The sequence below is a fragment of the Pongo pygmaeus genome, chromosome 8 (genome assembly GCF_028885625.2).
Source record: "Pongo pygmaeus isolate AG05252 chromosome 8, NHGRI_mPonPyg2-v2.0_pri, whole genome shotgun sequence".
NCBI lineage: Eukaryota > Metazoa > Chordata > Mammalia > Primates > Hominidae > Pongo > Pongo pygmaeus.
This window is the reverse complement of record NC_072381.2, coordinates 69442922-69465413: the sequence shown is the minus strand read 5'-3', so window position 1 is coordinate 69465413 and position 22492 is coordinate 69442922. Positions and strand designations below refer to the sequence as shown.

Genomic DNA, 22492 nt, shown 5'->3' with positions numbered 1-22492 from the left:
CACTGTAAATGTAAATGTAAGGTAAAATATTGCAGCCACTTTATATAAATACTCGTATGGCGATTCCTCACAATGTTATCAGAGTTCCCATGGGACCCCACAATTCTACTCCTAGATAGCTATCCAAGAAGAAGGAAAATATACGTTCACACAAAAACTTGTACATGAATGTCTATAGCAGCATTATTCATAATAGCTAAAAAGTGGAAACAACCCAAATGGTCATTGACTGATGAGTGGATAAACAAAATGTCATATATCCATACAATGGAATATTATTTGGCAATAAAAAGAATTAAGTACCAATATGTGCTACAACATAGATAAGCCTTGAAAACATCATGCTAAGTGAAAGAAGGCAGTCACAAAAAGACCGCAAATTGGGCCCTGTGCATGCTTAGAAAATACAGAAGATGATAGTGATGTTAGTAATGGAGTTCTTTCTTTATATGCAAATAAGCATCTGCTGGTCTCTCACCTGTGTAAAGTTGTGACTTAGAATTGCTTGCTAAGAGACTGGTCCCCATGTGATCCCTAAACAGACAGGAGAGGTCAGCTGGAGTCATAGGCAGAGTGGGCTGAGGACCATTCTGGGTTGAGTGTTTTCAGTTTTGAATTATATGTGAAAATCATCTTAACTCTGTTATTTGATCTTCCCCTTTATACTGCACTAAGACTTTTAATGACTATTATTCTTTGATATTAATCTTAATGTGTTCATTATATGAAGTTACACCTTGGCATGGCTTTGGTAAGGGTATTTTCAAAAATCAAGCAAATAAAAATAAATCCCTTTAGCTAAAGGTAGAGAAAGAGAATAGAGGCTATCAAAATGGGTGCATTTGTATGAAGCCAAAGAGTTAAAGACAAGTCAGACTTAGGGCCAGCACAGTGGCTCACGGCTGTAATCCCAGCACTTTGGGAGGCCGAGTTGGGAGGATTGCTTGAGGTCAGGAGTTCAAGACCAGCCCTGGCAACATAGCCAAACCTCATCTCCACAAAAATTAGAAAACTTAGCCGAGCACGGTGGCTTATCCCAGCTACTCAGGAGGCTGAGGCAGGAGGATCACTTGAGCCCAGGAGGTCAAGGATGCAATGAGCTAGGATCATACTGCTGCACTCCAGGCTTGATGGCAGAGTGAGACCCTGTCCTCCCCTACTCCCCCCAAAAAGGGCTTTATGAATGCTTTAAAATCTCCAATTAATGGAATATGATTTGTTGTTCTTATGGTATTCCTACTGGATACAATTTGGAAGGAATGAAGGAATCTTACTAGTCAGCTGGTATATGATTTCTTTCTTTTTTTTTTTTTTTTGAGGTGGAATTTCATTCTTGTTGCCCAGGCTGGAGTGCAGTGGCTTGATCTCAGCTCACTGCAACCTCCACCTCCCAGGTTCAAGCGATTCTCTTGCCTCAGCCTCCCGAGTAGCTGGGATTACAGGTGCCTGCCACCACGCCTGGCTAATTTTTTGTATTTTTTGTATTTTTTTTTTTTTTTGTAGAGATGGGTTTCACCATGTTGGTCAGGCTGGTCTCGAACTCCTGACCTCAGGTAATCCGCCTGCCTCAGCCTCCCAAAGTGTTGGGATTACAGGCATGAGGCACCGCGCCCGGCCTATGATGTCTATTTTTCCAGTTTTGAGGTTTCTAACTAAGTGAGACAATTATGTTAGAAATGTAGGTAGCATATTTATTTTATTTGTAATTAGGTAAAATAACTTACAGTAAATGGAAAAAGAATTCTAAAACAAAACCGGCTACTTTGCTATAGCTTTCTCTTTTTGTATTTTTTTCTTTTCATGGTATGAGTTTCACACTCACACAACACATGGGAGGGTAGAGAGTGATTTTTATAGCAGCTGTTGTATCCCTCTCATTGCAGGAGAATAAGAAAGGCCTATAGTTATTTATATTTGTGAGTGGTAACTGCATTCTTTTTATTATTAACGGAAGCTAGAGCAAAAATGAAAATCACACAAAGCATACTTCTTGATTTGAAATTGTTTACTTCATTAATACAAAGAAGATTTTGGATGACTTCTCACCAGCATTTCTTTCCCCCCTTTTATTTTAGGCTTACCTGAGAAAAAAGTTAAATCTGTAAGTCAAGGTCAAAATAAAGTAGCAACATGGGAGTGTACATTACTGAAATTTTTTCTATACTGATCGTTTTTTATTCTATCCTAGCTTTTCTGATGCCTTTTAAAGGTTACAGAAAATTAAATAAATCTGTTATATTTCACCTTAAAAAAGAGAAGAATACAACAGGGCACAATTGGGTCAGTAGATATTTATAATTCTTTTTCTCCCTTAATTTTTTATTTTGAAAAAGTTCAAACTACAGAAAAATTGCAGAAAGACTACAAAGTACAGTCTTATACCCATTACCTAGATTCACCAGTTATTCATCTTTTGCCACATTTGCTTTATTTCTCTCTACCTATGTACATACACATGTGTATATGCATACATAAGCATATTATTTATTGTTTCCTGATCTGACAGTGTCAGGCATCATAATCTTTCACCTCTAAACATTTCAGCCATGTTTTTTCTAAGAACAATAACATCCTCTTGCTCTTGTACAAAATACAAAATTTGTTTTTAATTTTTCCAGAATCCTATTACCTGTGTTTTATCAGTATTCAAGAACAAAGGAAGCAGAGAGAGAAATTATTAATAGCAACCACCCACTTCCTAAGTTATTCACCACTCTGCATCTTCCAGAAGCCAAATGGGAAAACAAATAGGTTGATTTTTCAAACCAAATAAATACAAAGTAATCGATAGACAAGGCCCCATAGCATTAAGTAGGCCCAATTTCTTATTCTATCACATATGGTTGAACTGTTTCTCTAAACTACTTTGTAGTATGTGTCTTGTGTGTCAGGAAATAATGTATTTGTATTTATTTTCATGAATTAATAGACTTTCAGAGTTGGAAGGGCCTTACAATATGTGTTGTATAACCCGTGCATTTTATATATGAGAACTAAGATTCAAGGTCATGCAACTAGAGATGAGACTAGAATCTAGCCTTTGAAACTCAATGCATTGGTTTCTGCCATGTCATGTTTCCTCTCTATGAGCCTTGGTTGCTTATGCTGGGGTCTTGATGAATGAGAATGGTGAAGGGTCTGACAATACTGTTGCTAGCTAACTAATGCATCCCTTTGAACTTATTTCCATGAACTGTGGTAGTGCTTCTCAAACTTTAATGTGCATGTGAATTTTCTGGTGACCTTGTTAAAATGCAGATTCTGATTCAGTAGGTCAGAGGTGGGGCCTGAGAATCGACATTCTAACAAGCTCCCAGGTGATGCTGATGCCCCAGATCCATGGACTGACTACATTTTGAGTAGCCATTTTCTAGAACAAACACAGATTTCTCAGGCCCTAGGCATCATCAAAGTAGAAAAAAACACTTAAAAATATAAGCTACTTTAGTTCTGTAAGGAATAGACACAAATGTAACTAACACCTGTTTATCCATCACCAAACCAAAATAAAATATTTTTAAAAGTTCTTTGTATTTTCCTAACTTTTATGGCACTTTAAGAAGGAAGTTTTATCTCAATATGTTGTTAAAGATGCAACTCTTTCCCCAATATTGTTATGTCAGCGAAGGCATTGAGATTCCACAGGCTTTAATGGCACTGTGTAAGAAATATGAATTCAGGTGATGAAAAGAACCATTGCCAAACTGAACTGTCTATCAAAAAGGGCAGCCAAATGAAGTTCTATTTTTACTCTCAATAAAACTCTTTAAGCCAACTACATTTATTCATTTAACAGATACAGTACAGTGGTTCCCCCTCACCTGCTGTTTCACTTTTTGTGGTTTTCATTACCCACAGTCAGCTGCAGTCTGAAAATATTAAATGAAAAATTCTAGAAATAATTAAGTTTTAAATGGTGCACTGTCCTGAGTAGTATGGTGAGATCTCACACCATCCTACACTCTCCCACTCTGTCCCACCCAAGACGTAAATCATCCCACGTACAGTACAATAAGATATTTTAAGAGACCACATTTGTGTAACTTTTATTACAATATATTGTTGTAATTATTCTATTTTATTATTGTTAATCTCTTACTGTGCCTAATTTATAAATTAAACTCTATCCATAGGTATGTGTTTATATGAAAAACATAGTTTGGTACTGTCCGTGACTTCAGGCATCCATTGAGAGTCTCAGAACATATCCCTCACAGATAACGGGGAAATACTTAGAGTTTCTGTTCCCATGGAGTTTACATTCTGACTTTATTCCCTTACATCTAAATCTGTATGCTGCTCTGAATTGCATAAATGATTGTTAAAAGGTACAAATGCTAGGTTTTATGTGACAGTGAGTCCTTTAAGTAAAGATCTTTGCATTTGGGTTTTTAGTTTTTAAAAAGTAATAACAATACATTCAATGACCATCTCAATACAACACGGAATGCATTTGTACCGACATCAGTCAAAAATAAAACAGACCTTTAATATATATGGAGAAATTTATATTCTGTATCAAAAAATGCTAATGGAAATCATAATTACTTTTATTTATCAGAGTAGCTTAGCAGTAAAACAACAAATCTTCAAATGTTTTTTACGTTTTTAAATCTCTGAAGAGATACTTTTTTAAAACCTTGTATTTCTACCTTTAACATCGTAAGATGTTTATTTTGCATATTATCTCTGTTTAGAGATAGTTGTGGTTTTTGAAATGTATTATAGTAATTAAATTTTTTATGTTGAGTCAATCTCTTAAGGATATTGAAGGTTTGAGTTTATATATCTGTAGAATGTTAGTCATTCAAGTGTTATCATGTTTATATTGTCACTTTCCTTAAGTGAAACCAGCCTTGTGAAATAGTTTTGTTGTTATCATTGTTGCATTATTTTTAATTTAACAGATGAAGAAACAGAGACTTAGAAGTAGAAATTCAAGGTAGTGAGTTGTGGAAGTGGGCCCAAGTCTTCCCACTCCAGTGTTTTCCCCCACTATCCAATGTCCAGGGTTTAAAGCCACAGTCCTTATTTAGTATATTGGTAGATTAGAAGTAGTAAATGTTGCTGATATGATGCTTCAACAACTTTACTGTATCAGGGATATAGAAAAAAACTGATCCCAAGTTGTGGAAGCTGTTATAGGTGTGTCTTGCATTAGACCAACTGAAATAGTTTACACTGCTAATTGGAGTATCCGTATAAGCACTGAATTTTGGAGACAGATTTGGCACAGTTGCTGAAACATGGGTACTCTGGTCTTAGAAAAGAAATGTTTGGAACATTATTGAAAGGGGTTCATTTTTATAAGCATTCCATGTTGTGCTAAGGGAAATGTAACAGGGAGATACAAGTGGTCATATTCAAACTTAAGGCAGAGTGAGGCTATTTATAATAAGATTTTAGCTATGGACAAATATATAGATACAGTTATTCCATCTAAAGCTGTTTGATATAGTTAATATAGTTTAGTTTGAGATAGTTAATAGGTGTTTGTTTCTTAATGAAATTAGATCCCAAGATTTTCTTAAAGGGAACTAGGTTAATAAGGAAATAACTTTCCCTCTCTTTCTCTTTCTCTCTCTCTCTCCCCCTGCCCCTCCCTCCCTTCCTCCCCCTCACCATTCCCCTTCCTTTAGCCTGATGTCTAATTGGCTGTGAATATTTTGGGGCTATTGACAGGTTGTTTAGATTTGACTATCCTCCCAAGTTTCTGGAAGGAGTATACTGTTGAGTTTGCTTTTTTGAACTATGAAAGATGAATTAGGTATAGTTGAATAATTTATGATCATAGTAAGGAATTTAAAAGTAACTTTTGACTTGAATTTAATAATTTTCTGAGGGCATAAAGTATCTTTTTTATCATTCTAAAGTTTAATTTTTATTGGCTTAAATCTTGTGTTTTGAAGAAATAAAGTTATAGTGTTTTGTAGCCTGACTCTAAATTGATAACACTAGGGATTAAGATCAAAGGTAAATGATTATAATACTGTGGCAGACGTTATACTTTCTTTTAGTTTCAAGTCCCCGATTTTCCTTAAAGTTCTCAAGTTACTTATTAAAGATATGGACTGGTACCAAAAGAATAAACTTGCTGTTTCTTTTCAAGGAACTATGGGGGCACCAAATCACCTTATTCATTTGGCACCAATATTTCTAGGGAGGCCGGGCGCCTTGGCTAATGCCTGTGATCCCAGCACTTTGGGATGCCAGGGTGTGCAGATCACTTGAGTTCAGGAGTTCGAGACCCGCCTGGCCAACATTGTGAAACCCTGTCTCTACTAAAAAATACAAAAATTAGCTGGGTATGGTTGGTGCTCGCCTGTAGCCCCAGCTACTCGGGAGGCTGAGGCAGGAGAATTGCTTGAACCCAGGAGGCAGAGATTGCAGTGAGCCAAGATTGTGCTACTGAACTCCAGCCTGGGCAACAGAGAGAGACACTGTCTCAAAAAAAAAAAAAAAAAATTCCTAGAGATTTTCCCTTTCTCTGATAATTTTCTCTGATAATTTAGAGAAATAATTAATTATTTCTCTAAATAATTAACTTTAATCTTTGTATCTGCCAAAATTTAACTTAATTAACTTAACTTTAATCTTGGTATCTGCCTATGAAATTTAAATATGTAAATATTACATATCATTTGTCTGAATGTTTTTGCTGACTTTCTTTTTACTTCTTGATATATTTTTTCAAACTTTCAGCCTCAGTCAAATATTTATTAAAAGCTTCCAAGGAAAGTAAAGGGTAAAAAAAAAAAACCTAAACAGTAAAGGAAAAAAGCTTTTACAAACTTACTATTTTCTTGTGACATGTTAAAAATACAAAATTTAAACCGTGAAATATTTTCAATTTAGGGGAATTATGGAAGAGTTTAGAATAGCAATGGTTCTTTGATCTTGAGCTCTTATAATTGCTTCCTTGGTTTTTTTTGTTTGTTTTTTGTTTGTTGTTGCCATATTTCAAGGAAAAAAGGCAAGAGCAAAATTTTTGTTTTTGTTGTCTTTAGTAGATTCTAAGCTTCTGGAAGGTTTAAAGAAATAAAACGACTTACATGTGTGTTTGTAAATACTTAATATGTAGTATTTTATAATTGCCAGTGTCATTATAGAAGTAGGCAGGAAGGACTTTGAGAAAGTGAGTTGTCCCAAAACTACAGAAACCGTTCTATAAGCAAGGATCAACAAACATTTTCTTAAACGGCCAGATGGTAAATATTTGATACTTTATGGGCCGTGTGCTCTCTGTTGCAGCTACTCAACTCTTGCAGCTATATACCAACCACTCAGTTTTGCTGTTGTGATGTGAAAGTAGTTGAGTGGGGTATAGAGAGTAAGTAAATGAATGAGCTTTGTTATGTTCTAATAAAATTTATTTACAAAAACAGGCAGCCAGCCTGCCAACCCATGTTCTATATCATCTAACAAATATTACTCATAACCAGCCATGTATTGATGTGGTTCACTGCCCCACAAAAACATCTTTTATTATTGTCAAGGATATTTTATGAAATCATAGAGGACAGAGGATTTCTGTTGTAAAACGGCCCAGTGTATGTATATCGAAGTGATATGATGGTTGGGATTTCCTTTTAAGAGATACGGAAGGGAAAAATCTGGGTGGATATAGATGAACTGAATTTGATAAAATGTTGATAAATATAGAAGCAGATGATGGGTTCATGAGATTTCTTCACACTGTGCTTCCTACTGTATGTGTCTGAAGATGTCAGTATTTAAAAGTTACTACATAAACAAATAATGGCCCAGTAAAGGCAGCAGTTTCTCCCTTCTCTTCTCACATCTTAGAATAGGAAGGAGAATAAGATAAAAATACAGGCCCCATCTTCAGCACAACTAGGGACATCTCTGCAATTCCAAAACACTAATTATGTAAAGGAAGGTTGCCAGATCCAGTGAAGGTCAAGCAGAGGTGTGTGGGGAAACCCTGAGGAATGACACCTATGGTTGCAGATCCCCAACAAAGCCAGCCAAGCACAGTTCTCCAAAGGAAGCTGCTGACCTCAGACTTCTCCAAAGCAGCATTCAACACTGACACTTTCCCTTCCAAATCCTCAAGGAAAGATTAATTTAGAAATTAACATGCCAAGCTGCAGGAAATTTAGCTCTCATGAGTCCTACTTCTACAGGAAGAAGTGCAGCCAACCAAGAAATGAAAGAAGAAACTACAGCTAAAGTATTGGCAGTGAACATAGAGTCCATTGATCTATAGCATTAAGACTAAAACAAAAGTGGAAATTAGATTTACAGAGCAGAATATGAATCGTTAAAACCTTGACAGTGCAGTAATGAAAGTCGGAAAGATGAGGAAATAAATGATGTTAACAACCTGTCAAAAGATGTCATTTGAAATCAATAAATCTAGTAAAATCTTAAGATTGGGGTGGAGGGGAGTCTGTAGTTGATACATAGATACGTAGGTTAGAGCGAAAGGTAAATGCTAAGAGAAATAATTAATAAATGAAACCTAATGGTGGAGGGAAAGAAAAAAGAAACAGCTGTATTAATCATTGCTGACAATAGAGATAGGGTTTTTATATGTTACAGTATATTTTATATAAAATTATAACATAAACTATAAAATATAGGGTTGGTTTTTTGTTTTGTTTTGTTTTGTTTTTTTGCCTAACATGTATTTGATGAGGACTTGTTATTTGTCAAGCACTGTCAGTGACCAAAACAGATGAAAATTTTTGCTTCGTGGATTGGAGGAGACAAAATAACAATAATAAGTAAATAATTTGTTAAGAGGTGTTAAATATATGGGGGGAAAAATACAGCATAAAAGGATTAGGAGTACCCATTGATGAGATTTCTTTTTTTGAAGTGGATGAGTAGAGCAAGTATTTGAAGGAACTGAGGGAGCCACGTAGTTATCTAGAGAAACAGTATTCTAAGCAAAGGTAATCGCTATTGCAAAGGCCCTGAAGCAAAAACGTAGCTGGGTTCAAGAAACAGGGAAGAGTCTAAAGGGGTAAAGCACAGTAATATAGGAGGGAGAGTGGTAAGCGATGAAGTCAGAGATAATGGGATATCAGAGAATATTAGACTTTCAAAGGCCGTTAAAAGAACTTTGACTTTTACTCTGAAGTAACTACTAGAACAAAAAAGTAAACCTTTCTTAAGGAATATGTATATAACTAAAACAAAGCAAGCACAAATCATTGAGTAATTTTATTTTAATGTTTTTTAAGAGATGAGGTCTCACTCTGTTGCCCAGGCTGGAGTGCGATGGCACGATCATAGATCACTGCAGCCTCTTCTAACTCCTGGGCTCAAGCAGTCCTCTCACTCAGCCTCCCAAAGTGCTGTGATTACCAGCGTGAGCTGCCATGCCCAGTCACTAGTAAAGTATTTTTACTTTAGAAAGCATAGCATAAAATTTCGTAACTGATAAGAGATTACATATGTATGTTATATTAATTAAAGTATATAGGCTAATTCTCCTATTAAAACATTCCCAGATCAGATTACTAAGAAAATGAAAGCAAAGAAACTCAGAAAGGATAACAAAATTAAAGAACACACAAAGATATAACAGGCATATGCAAACTCAAACATGCAGGGATCGTATTCCTAATATTGGACAAAACTTAGTCCAAAAACCATTACACAAGGAAAAAGAGCCTACAAGATCTGCATGAAAACAACTTTAAAGTGCTTCTCAGAAATACAGAGACTTAAATGGAAAGACTTAACAAGATTCTTTGGAAAAAATCAAAATGCTTTTTTTTAACCCGTGAAGTTAATATCTCAAAACAAGACATAGCTAATATTTATTGAGAATTTACTCTATGCCAGGCATGTTCTAAGGACTTAAGGTATTACTCATTTAGTCCTCACAACTACTTTATATGGGTGATGTTAGTATCACTTTTTGCCCATTTTTCAGTGAAGAAACCAAGGCACAAAGAAGGTAATAACTTGCCCAAGAGTTGCAGTTAAGGTTACTGAACCACAAAATGAACTCAGGCAAGATTATTTCAGATTCTGTGCTTTTAACCACTACATGATACTGTTTTTTGAAACCAATAGCTCTGTGTGTGTGTGTGTGTGTGTGTGTGTGTGTCTAGATAAACTGACTCTAAAGTTCATATGGAGAAACAAATAAACAAGAATAGCTGGGAGATTCCTTAAAGAAAAGTAATAAGGGAAAACTAGCCCTACCAGATACTGAAATAAGACTAGAATGTTAAAACAATGTGGCTACTAGAGCATGAACAGAATAGAATTTCAGAAATAGATCCAAATTCATGTAATTATTTGGAAAATTATAAAGATAGCATTTCAAATAAGAGAGGAAAAGATGTATTATTCATTGTATGGGACAGCTATGTGTTATTAGAGGGAAATTAGTTAGATTTCTACTTACCAACTTTAACTAGAAGTAATTCCTAATGAATCAAAGATTTAAAACTAAACTAGCTGTGAGCCAAGTCTCAAGTAATTTTTAAATTATTTATTTAAGTTTTTTATAAATGTCAGTCTCACATTTCTGCATGCTCTTTTAAGTTGAAACGAGATGGAAATTAATGATAGTCATACAAAGTCCATCAGCACAAAGAAAAATCATTTAGGACTCTGTGACAATGCACACCTTAATACAGCTTAGTAGATGCTAAATGATTTTTCTTTGTACTGATAGAATGGAATATGTCAGGCCTGAAGCTGGTATATTGGATTTTGTTCAGTTAATGCCAGCCCTTCCTCTTCCTTTGATACTTTTTGGGGTTGGGAAAGTAAAAGATACAAAGGAATAAATTAAGCATTTGGCAAGTGAGAAATGTATTCAGTATTCATTCTGAAACATGGTTTAGTTATGAGAACCTGAGTTCCAGATTCACATCCACAGTGACTGCTCTTCGAGGAAGTAGTAGAGGTGGATGTGAGTGTGAGTGATTTTTTCTAACACTCTGAAGCGGTCGTGATTAAGGACTCAAGTAGTGAGGTTGCCTCTCCAAGTTTTTTAAAAAGGAGAGTGAACATAAAGACCAGATGCCTACTCAATAATAGTAAATTCTTGATACAGCTACTTAATAACTCTTACATCTGGTAAGAGATAGGAAGGAGACGCAGATCTGAAAGGTAACCGGAGGAAGAAAAAGCCAGAAAGTTTACTTGAGGCCTGATAGCACCTAGAATCAATATTAAATGTTTTTAAAAGTACATAAAACATGATTTGTATAATTCTAATTTTGTTTAAGGTAACATGTATACTTGTGTTTGTATATGTAAATGTGTTTGCATAAATCTTGAAAACATACCAAAATGTTCACCACTATTATTTCAGGATGATAGGAGTTTGAAAGACTTTTGTTTTCTTTTATCTGTATTTTTAAAGTTTTCTACAAAGCATACATATTACTTAAGTAATCATATTTATATATTTATTATATACACACACATAAGTATATGTTTGTTGTTCCATTCTGACAGTAGATGTATCTTTTGTGTTTTCTAGGTACACCAGAGGATCGCTTCCTGGCAGAATTTGGGAGCTGTTTATTGCAGTACTGTTGTGCCCTCTGATGGTGAGTTTCAGCAAATCCACCTTTTATGTCTAATATTATTTCTTTCTTAGCTCAGTGTTTCCTATTCTCTGACACAAAAATTTATAAACCATACTCTTTCACTTAAGGTGGGCTTAGGGGTCAGAGAGAGAAAGGAGGAGAAGGAAAATAAAATTTGGATGAGGATCTAGTGAGTTTAGAGAAGAAACCAAGAAGAAACACTAAGTTCCATTAAGACTTTATAGGTTAAGTGATCATTTATCTTTTATTTTTGAGATGGAGCCTTGGTCTGTCGCCCAGGTAGAGTGCAGTGGCGCGATCTCAGCTTAGTGCAGCCTCAGCCTCCCAAGCAGCTGGGACCAGGCGAGCACCACCATGCCCAACTAATTTTTGTATTTTTTGTAGAGACAGTGTTTCACCATGTTGGCCAGACTAGTCTCGAACCCGCGTGATCCACCCACCTCGGCCTCCCAAAGTGCTGGGATTATAGGCATGAGCCACTGTGCCCAGCCTCATTTGTCTGTTAAAACTAGGGACATAGTTAATGTGAAGATCACAGAAGCACCATCTTTGGTGTTTTCTAACCATTGGGTCTTCACATTATGGGTAATGATCAAACACTCCAGCCTCTTGTTGTATCAGAGCCTAGACAGAAGGAACTCAAAGTCTGAGACCTCCTGCTCTTGCTTATCTTTTTCCCTACTTAGGCATCGGACTGCAGTACTCTTCTTTGATGTGGGAAGGGATAAACAGATGCCTGGAGAGCACATGCAATCCTTTGTAAATGTCTATGATGCTATAAACTGGCGACAGGATCCAAACCTTTCTTGTTTTTATGGTAGTGGAGGGAGATGTGTTTACAACTCTTATTGTCATTTCTCTTACCCGGTATTGTGCATTTACAGTTTAGGTTGCTTAGTTTAGGGGTTGACTGTTAGATATGTTTCCTCTGTGTAAAGTTTAGTTTGATAGAGCTCTGATTTCAACCTTAGAAACATTAATTCGTAAGCATAACAACCACTGAAAGAGCATCCTGCAAATCTACAAGGGTGCCTAAAACTAAAGAAGCCCGGAAAATGAATCATGAGAACACTAGAATCCCCAACATTTAGTCGGTATGATATTTGCAATGTTATCAGAATCACCTTCCAAAGCTGTTACGTGAATTTATAGACAGTGTGCTCATATTTGCCAGATCTTCTAAATTTGGAAGAAAACTCCATTGTGATTACTCATTTGTAATATGGAAAGGTTAAAAAGGGGAAAATAGACCAAAATCAAAATAAGGAAAATATTAGCTGGCTTTCTGTTTCCAGTCTCTTAAAGACAAAAAACTAAAAATTAGTACCAATTAATGTATAAATTAAAAAGCAGCACTTAGCACTGTGTTGTGGCCAGAAAGGTAGCTGTGTTGCCCCCAGTCAAGGGTCAGTATGTACCCAGATAACAGTACTTTCTACGTGGCCAAGAGCCAGAGGACCATAATGCCACCTGGCTATGCTACATATTCCTTTCCCTCCTTAAGCTCCTTCAATGCAGTGGGTGGGTATCTCTCTTCCTCTTGACACTGCTTGGTCCATTAAATAGCCAAGTGGTGACTGTCCACATCTGTGCCAGCACCACTCCCAGGTTCTGACTTATTCCATTACCACTGCAGGGTGCCATCATTAGATAGTTTGAATAAAAAGAATTTCACTGTTAAAAAAAAAAAAGTTTATATTTCTGAATCCACTCAGTTTTGCTGAACTATTTTCAAAAATTTCTAGTCTTTATGATATTGTTTGAAATTGTCGTATATTCAATATCCACATATATCAATATATATTCATAAAGAATATCAACCAAGTCACATGTTATACTACAGCTGGAAGGTCAAGTCCCATTGGTGGTTATGATATTTAGTGGCAATTAACTTGAACTAATGAATTCATATTGGAATTGATACTAATTTTGCTACTTATTACCGTTACTATTATCCTGTTATATATATCTGTATATAGGCTGTGTTATATATACCTATATTCTATCCATATGGAGATATTTCAGTAATTTAACAATGGTACAGTTATACTTAGGTATCTGGCCAAATGTTATCAGAGGACATAAATGCTGATAGGTTGCCATTATGAGGGTTTGAAGGCAATATTATTTTTACAAAAGCTAAAAGGATACCAACTTAAGAAAAAAAAGAGTGTCTCCCCAAATTCCTACCAACACTATCCTTCTTAAGAAAACTAATTCATATTAGTTATCAAGAAATAAAAGCACAAAATTATTTGATTTAATGTAGCTTGATGTCCTTATTATATATCTTTCTAATTTTGTACTTCTAAGTTAATTTCACCTTAGGTCAGTATAGCATGTGAGAAAACTGCTTAATCCACAGCTACTCCAATAAGTAGAGTTTGGTCACCAGTAACAGAAATTTCTACCATCACTCCCTGCTCTTTGTTGTGACTGTTGGTCATCTTCAGTATTAAATGAGGGCTTGACCCTCAGTTTTTAGAAGTACAAGGTCTAAAATAGCATATCCTATAATTATGGTATTATATACTTAGTAAATATACCTATATATACTGCTTTTCAGTAATTGCTTGTTAATTATGTTAGTTGACAAATCTGGTTATGATGGTAACAGCTGATAATAAAATATGTAGATTATCTTAAATGCTTACCTCTCTAACAAAGCAATCTAACAGGTTCTAGATTTTTTTTTTTTTTTGGTATCGTAAATACTTATGAGAATCTATTGAAAGCTCTAGAGCTTTTCTCTAGAAGAATTTATGTAAACATAGGAAATTTTGCATACGATTTTATAGTGATACAGATTCCCCTAGACCAAACCATGGAACAAACACATACTCATACTCACACCCATGTTCACTTTTTATGAGAGGCAATCTGCTTAAAGGTTTAGAGTACAAGCTTTGGAGACAAGCAGACCTAGGTTTGTATCCCAGTTCTACCATTTAACCTCCTTATAACCCCCGGTAAGTAATAAGTCAAAGCCTGTTTCCTCATTTGTGAAATGTAGATAGTAATAGTTAACACCTCCAGCAGAAAAATGTAGAAACAGTACTTATTCTGTAAGGAGTGGTTGTGTTAGTGTTAAAGACCTCAAATCTAAAACATGTGGTCTTAGACTTCTCATTTTAATTTCTCTGTGCCCCAGATCCTCAACTGTAAAATGACTAATAGTAAAATTTTTATGGTTATATGGTTTATACCTACTTGAAGTCTTTAAAGCCTCCAGGCGTTTCCCTTCATGTTAGTGGAAGTTAAAGATGTGGATAATTCTGCTGTAGACAGTTTGTATAATTTATCCAACTCAGAACACTTTTGAGAGTGAAAGGAGATGCCTGATACTTTTTTTTTTTTTTTTTTGAGACCGAGTCTTGCTCTGTCGCCAGGCTGGAGTGCAGTGGCGCAATTTCGGCTCACTGCAACTTCCGCCTCCCGGGTTCAAGTGATTCTCCTGCCTCAGCCTCCCGAGTAGCTGGGACTACAGGCGCCCACCACCACGCCCAGCTAATTTTTTTTTTTTTTTTTGTATTTTTAGTAGAGACGAGATTTCACCGTGTTGGCCAGGATGGTCTCGATCTCTTGACCTTGTGATCCACCCGCCTCAGCCTACCAAAGTGTTGGGATTACAGGTGTGAGCCACCGTGCCTGGCTGCCGGATACTTTGTAATAGTGTAGACCAGGACCTATCTTCACTCTAGCTATTGGGAAAGTGTGAAAGGTGAACTAGAGAAAGAGCAAGAAAAATAGCCTTATCTAGCTGCTTTTATTTCTTTATCCAGAAATGTAATCCTACTCAATTTGTCTTGTATTAAGAATTGCTAGGGCCAGGCATGGTGGCTCATGCCTGTAATCCCAGCACTCTGGGAGGCCAAGGCAGGAGGATCTCTTGAGCTCAGGAGTTCCAAGACCAGCCTGGGCAACATAGACCTCATCTCTACTAAAAAATACAAAAATTAGCTGGGCGTGGTGGCATGTGCCTGTTGTCCTAGCTACTTGGGAGGCTGAGATGGGAGGATTGCTTGAGCCCAGGAGGTCAAGGCTGCAATGAGGTGGGAAGTCAAGGCGACAGTGAGCTAGGATCCTGCTACCGCACTGCTCCCTCCTGAACGACAGAGTCAGACCTTGTCTCACAAAAAAAAAAAAAAAAAAAAGAGTGAGAGGGAATTGCTAGAGCGTTGTTATGTTTATCTTGTACTTAACAAAAGATACAAGATTTCCCTACAAAAATTGTTTGCAGGCAAATAATTTTAATAATGAAAGTATCTGAAAATTCCTGTTTAATAATAAACAATCATCTGTTTAGTCAACTCAAGTAATAGATAATATATAAATTCTAAATCTAAGGTCTGTGCGTGGTTTTGGGAACCAGATATATGCTCCAGCTTTTTTTGTTTGTTTTCTGTCCTGTTACTTTTTAAAGAAGCTTTACTGAACTGTATTTCACATACCATAAAATTTACCCATCATTGTACATCTGTCACAACAAATCATCTATTTTTTTTTTTTTGAGATGGAGTCTCGCTCCATCACCCAGGCTGGAGTGCAGTGGTGCGGTCTCGGCTCACTGCAACCTCTGCCTCCCGGGTTCAAGCTATTCTCGTGCCTCAGCCTTCCTAGCAGCTGGGATTACAAGCGCGCACCATCACGCCCGACTGATTTTTGTATTTTTAGTAGAGAGGGGGTTTCACCATGTTGGCCAGGCTGGTCTCGAACTCCTGACCTCAGGTGATCCACCCACCTCAGTCTCTCAAAGTGCTGGGATTACAGGGGTGAGCCACCGTGGCTGGCCACAACAGTCCATCTTTGGACCACTTGCTTTTTTGTCAGTTGATAGGATAGCAAATTTTTTTTTTAAGTTCCCCGGTTCTAATCTTCACTCACACCCTCAACCCCAGGTAACCACTAATTTGCTTTCTGTCTCTGTAGTTAAACCTTTTCCAAAAATGTCGTATAAATGTACTCATACAATATGTAGTCTTTTGCATCTAGCTTCTTTTACACAGCACAATGCTTTCAAGGCTTATCCGTGTTGTAGTGTGTATTTGTAGTTCTTTATTTTTATTGCTGGGTAGTATTCCAGTATATGGAAATATCACATTTTGTTTATTCATTCACCAAATGAGGGACATTAGGATTGTTTTCCATTTTGAACTATTAAAAATAATGCTGCTGGCCGGGCGCGGTGGCTCACACCTGTAATCCCAGCACTTTGGGAGGCCGAGGCGGGCGGATCACAAGGTCAGGAGATCGAGACCGTCCTGTCTAACACGGTAAAACCCTGTCTCTACTAAAAATACAAAAAAAAAAAATTAGCCGGGCGTGGTGGCAGGCGCCTGTAGTCCCAACTACTCGGGAGGCTGAGGCCGGGGAATGGCGTGAACCCAGGAGGCGGAGCTTGCTGTGAGCTGAGATCACGCCACTGCACTCCAGCCTGGGTGACAAAGCGAGACGCCGGCTCAAAAAAAAATGCTGCTGCCGACATTTGCCTGTAAGTCTTTGTATGGACATGTTTTCATTCTTCTTGGGTAGATACTTATGAATGGAATGGTTGGGTTATATTGTAGGTATATGCTTAATTTTTTAAGAAACCGAAAACTGTTTTCCAAAGTGACTGTACCATTTTACATTCCCACCAGCAAGTACATCAGTGTGACAGTCTCCCTACATCCTCCCCAACCTTGGTACAATCAATCTTGATTATAGACACTCTAATGGATGTGTAATAATACTTCATTGTGGTTTTAATTTGGATTTCACTGATAATTAATGATATTGAACATCTTTTCATGTGTTTATTAACCATTCAGATATTTTATTTAGTAAAGTGTCTATTCAAAGGACCTTTTAAAAACATTTGACTATTTATCTTATTCTTATTGAGTTGTAAGAGTTCTTTATATAGTCTAGAGTTTTTCTTGTGAGTTTTTAAAATAGTTTTGAGGGAAAGGGGACAAATGTTATTAATGACTTTTTTGTCAAGTCGTGTTAGTAACTGTTGTACACAGTTGGAAATTCTGTGTCATTGTTGTATTGAGGGCACATACATACCCAACCACTATACCCCACCACTATATATCTTTCATTCCAACTTTAAAAAGACTTGACAACAAAAAAGAAATGAAGCATTAAAGCTACTTAATCACCAAAAATTATAGGGCACACAGAGCCTAAGTATTTTAATGTGGCAGAGTTCTCACCAACTTAAATACGAAGTTGTGAAAACAGAAGCACCTTATTTTTTTTATTTTAAAAATATATCCAACAGTTCAGATTTTTTTTTTAAGTAGTAATTACAGTTTGAAACTTTACCAAAATGTGGTTGAACTTGTTTCATCACAGAACTCTTTTCTTGAAGGATTCTTCAAGATTGACTTTTATATTACCAAGAAAAGAAGCCACATTAAATTGGAAAGACCTTTAAGCTTTATGTGCTGACAGTGAACTACTTTGCTTGGAGCAGAAGCAAATTTATGTCAGATTTCAGATCCACTTCAGGATTGTCATCATTTTTTCCAATATTTTGAAGTGAATTTTGAGGGAATTGGAAACTAACTCATTTTCCTCCAGAATGCAGCTTGATGAAAATAACTGATACTGTTCAAAGCAGTTAGTTCCTAGTTTTTGTCTGTTAACGTGCATGTTGACACAATTAAAGAAAAATTCCTAATATCCAGGTCTCTTGTGAAAATTACAAAGGCTGTTAATATTAATGGCTACCGGCATCTCTGACAGACTGTTAAATTTCTTTGCCAAAATAACTACCAGAAAAAAGAATTTTTTTTTGAGATGGAGTTTTGCTCTTGTCGCCAGGCTGAAGTGCAATGGCACTCAGCTCACTGCAACCTCCTTCTCCCAGGTTCAAGTGATTCTCCTGCCTCAGACTCCCAAGTAGCCGGGGTTACAGGCACCCGCCACCATGCCTGGCTAATTCTTGTATTTTTATTAGAGACGGGGTTTCACCATGTTGGCCAGGCTGTTCTCAAAACTCCTAACCTCAAGTGATCCACCCCTCGGCCTCCCAAAGTTCTGGGATTACAGGCGTGAGCCACCACACCTGACCCCAAAAAAATTTTTGACTGTAATGAAGATCTTAGTACTCTGCACAGATGGTGCATCTTCCAAACTTAGCAATGTGCATACTTATACTGCCTCAGAGGAGAAAGCAGCTCCACCCATTGTAATAACGCATTGCTTTTCTTCCACTGGCACATCCTGGCTTTGAAGACTCTTAAGCCTAAAAGTTTTGCCTGCTACCACAGAAGTAATCAGTTTCATGAGAACAGGTTTTTATCAAACAAAAGGATAAAAATTTAAAATTCTCCTTTGCTTGATTAAATTTGGCAGGAATTTTGCTTTTTAAGAGAAAAGAAAGATTAGTACAGGAGGAGTTTAATCATGGCTTGATTTACTTGGGGATATTTCGGGCTTTATGAATGAGTAATCGAATTCAAGACCTTATAGTTGTTGTTACGGATTTGGCAGAAAAATCATAAACTCTTAGCCAAGCTATTGCTCTGAGTAAGGTAAAGCCAGGAGTTTGAGACCAGCCTAGGCAACATGGTGAAACCGTCTCTACTAAAAATACAAAAAATTAGCTGGGCGTGGTGGCACACACCTGTAGTCCTATAGTCCTGTAGAAATGGACAACCATGTGAATTTTCTACTACTTGAAGCATCTCTGTAGGCCAGTCATGAATGAAAAGTTTTGTCAGTTTCTCTGTAGGCATATAGAAAAACCGCAGAGATCTTAAAGATTACCTCCACACAGAAAACCTCACAAATGAAACCTGGATTTATAATCTTTTCACTTTTGATATTGTATTGAGTAGTGATATGAAATAATTCTCAGACAATTCTTAGTTTCCTTGCACAAGCCTAACCTAGCATCATTTCGCCAAGTGAGCTGTGATTCTGTTTGTTACCATGTACCTTTCTCAGAATTTTCAGTACCACTTTTCATCAAAACAGAAAGTACACAACCTTTTGGATATCAAAGATAATATTCAATTTACCATGTTCCAAAACTAGGGCAGTATGTGACTCTTTAGTCAAGCTAAACAATAGCAGCTTGTAATTTACATGTTCTTTCCTCTTGAATTAGCACTTATTTTCTGTTTAATTTGTATATTTTATTTCTTTTTAAAAACCAGGAAATGGCCATTAATTTTGGTTCAAAACTGAGGGAAATAATCCTTCAGGTTTTGTAAACATTTATTTTTAAAATACGGCAATACGAAGAAAATCAGTTTCCAGTGCAATAATAATTGCACTGGAATAAAATATTTTATAAATAATAAATATAATTATAAAATTATAAATAAAATTATTTTATAAATTATATCTAAAATTTTTATGTATAAACTGTTTGGATTTTTTCAGGAAATAGGGTTGAGGAAGAAGTTCATCCATAGCTTTATCAGATTCTCAAAGAGGTTAATTAACCAAAAATACTAAAAAGCAGACTTTTTTAAGAGCAGTTTTAGGTTCACATCCCAAATGAGAGAAGGGTACAGAAATATCCTATATATTCCCTGCCCCCAAATCCTTGCATAGCCTCCCCCAGGATGAATATCTCCCCATGAGAGGGGTACATTTGTTATAATTGATGAGCCTGCATTGATGCATCATTACAACCCCAAGTCCATAATTTTCGTTAGGGTTCACACTTGGTGTTTTACATCCTATGGGTTTTGGGCAAATGTATATATGACATGTATCCACCATTATAGTATCACACAGAGGAGTTTCACCGCCCTAAAAATCCTCTGTACTCTACCTATTCATGTCTCCCTTCTCCCTAACTCCTGGAAGGCAGGTACTAATCTTTTACTGTCTCCATAGTTTTGCCTTTTCCAGAATGTGTTATAGTAGGAATCATACAGCATGTAGCCTTTTCTGATTGACATCTTTCACTTAGTAAGATACATTTAAGTTTTCTCTATGTCTTTTTATGGCTTGATAGCTCATTTCTTTTTAGCACTGAATAATAGTCTGTTATCTGGGTGTACCACAATTTGTCCACCTGCCTACTGAAGGACATCTTGATTTTTGGCAGTTATGAATAAAGCTTCCAAGTTTTGGCAGTTATGAAGAAAGCTACTATAAACATCTGTGTGCGAGTTTTTATATGGGCATTTTTTAGCTCCTTTGGGTAAATACAGAGAATCGTGGTTGGTAGCAATATGTTTATTTTTGTAAGAAAACACCAAACCGTCTACCAAAGTGGTTGTACTATTTTGTATTCCGAACAGTAATGAATGAGAGTTCCTCTTGCTTCACATCCTTGCCAGCGTTTGATGTTTAACTTACAGTCTTTTCCCCTTGTTAAACTCAGTGGAAGCAGTCATTTTTCTTCTCTTGACATTTAAAGAAAATTTTAATTATTTTACATATTTAAGTAGATTTTTCTGAGATTATTGTGAAGCAAACACATTTTGTTTACACATATTAATTATAGATATTCTGTCAGGTGCAGCAGCTCACGCCTGTAATCCTAGCACTTTGGGAGGCCAAGGCAGGTTGATCACCTGAGTTCAGGAGATGGAGACCAGCCTAGGCAACTTGGTAAAACCGTCTCTACTAAAAATACAAAAAATTAGGCTGGGTGTGGTGGCTCATGCCTGCAATCTCAGTACTTTGTGGGGCCAAGGCAGGCAGATCACCTTAGGTCAGGAGTTCGAGACCAGCCTGGCCAACATGGCAAAACACCGTCTCTACTAAAAATATAAAAATTAGCTGGGCATGATGGTGGACACCTGTAATTCCAGTTACTCGGGAGACTGAGGCAGAAGAATCGCTTGAACCCGGGAGGCAGAGGTTGCAGTGAGCCAAGATTGTGCCACTGCACTCCAGCCTGGGCAACAGAGCAAGACTCCATCTAAAAAAAAATGTAAAAAAATAGAAATACAAAATATTAGCTGTGCATGGAGGCATACACCTGTAGTTCTAGCTACTCAGGAGGCTGAGGCAGGAGGATCTCTTAAACCTGGGAGGTCAAGGCTGCAGTGAGCCCTGATCGTGCCACTGCACTCCAGCCTGGGTGACAAGAGTGCGACTCTGTCTCAAAAAATATATATATATAGATATTCTGAGGATGTTTTTCTGATAATGTATAAGGAAACTCCTTATTGTCACCAAAGTAGATAGATATTTAGTTTAGTCTATTAAAATGACAATCTTATATTTTGTCTAACATATAATTTAACAAAAAAGCATATAGACTTTTGGAATAATCCTTAGGAATATAAGTGATTGTTAAATTACTTGAGGGCATCTAGGCATGAAACTAGTAAAAATAAAATGTAAGACATTTATTGAGAATAATAAACTTTATTGAAGGACATTAAGATAGGAATAAATGCAGAGTTATACCACGTTAATAGATATGAAGAATGAATTTATAAACTCAATGCAATGCTAATCAAAACCCCAGTAGGAGCTGATCAACTTAATTAAAAATTCACATGAAAGAGTAAAGCTATATAAAAAACTAAGATAAATTTGGAATAGGAAAACAAGGGGGCATGTGGTACCTAAGCACATATTAAGACATATTTATAAAACTATGATAATCAAAACAATGAAGTATTAGTACAGGAAAGATTGTTGGATCAGATTAGAGGAAGCTTGCATATATAGAAATCTGACATGTGATTGATTAGCATGGTAAAGCCAAGGAGAAAGGGTAGACTATTTAATAAATGGTGCTATTACAATCAACTTCTCTACATTACAAAAATAAGTTCCAGATGAATTAAGGAGTAAAATGTGAAACACAAGGCTCTGAAAGGAAGTAAAAATTTACATCAGAAGCTAAAAACATTGAGTAGTGCTACTTTCTCTTAGCCTTATTTTTATTTATAATAGGGGGAAAATCTGGTTTTTCAATATACAAATTACGGTATACAGTCATGCATGTACCGAATAACAACAATGTTTCA

General features: G+C 36.4%; 1 protein-coding gene across 2 annotated transcripts in view; it reads left to right on the top strand.

The window, feature by feature from the left end:
- MCU (mitochondrial calcium uniporter) overlaps nt 1–22492 on the top strand; it is a 203187-nt gene that overhangs the window by 136659 nt on the left and 44036 nt on the right. For both annotated transcript variants that reach the window (XM_054435583.2, XM_063670500.1), the window contains exon 2: nt 11480–11549. In XM_054435583.2, coding sequence (XP_054291558.1) covers nt 11480–11549 — 70 coding nt within the window. The remainder of the gene's footprint in view (nt 1–11479; nt 11550–22492) is intronic.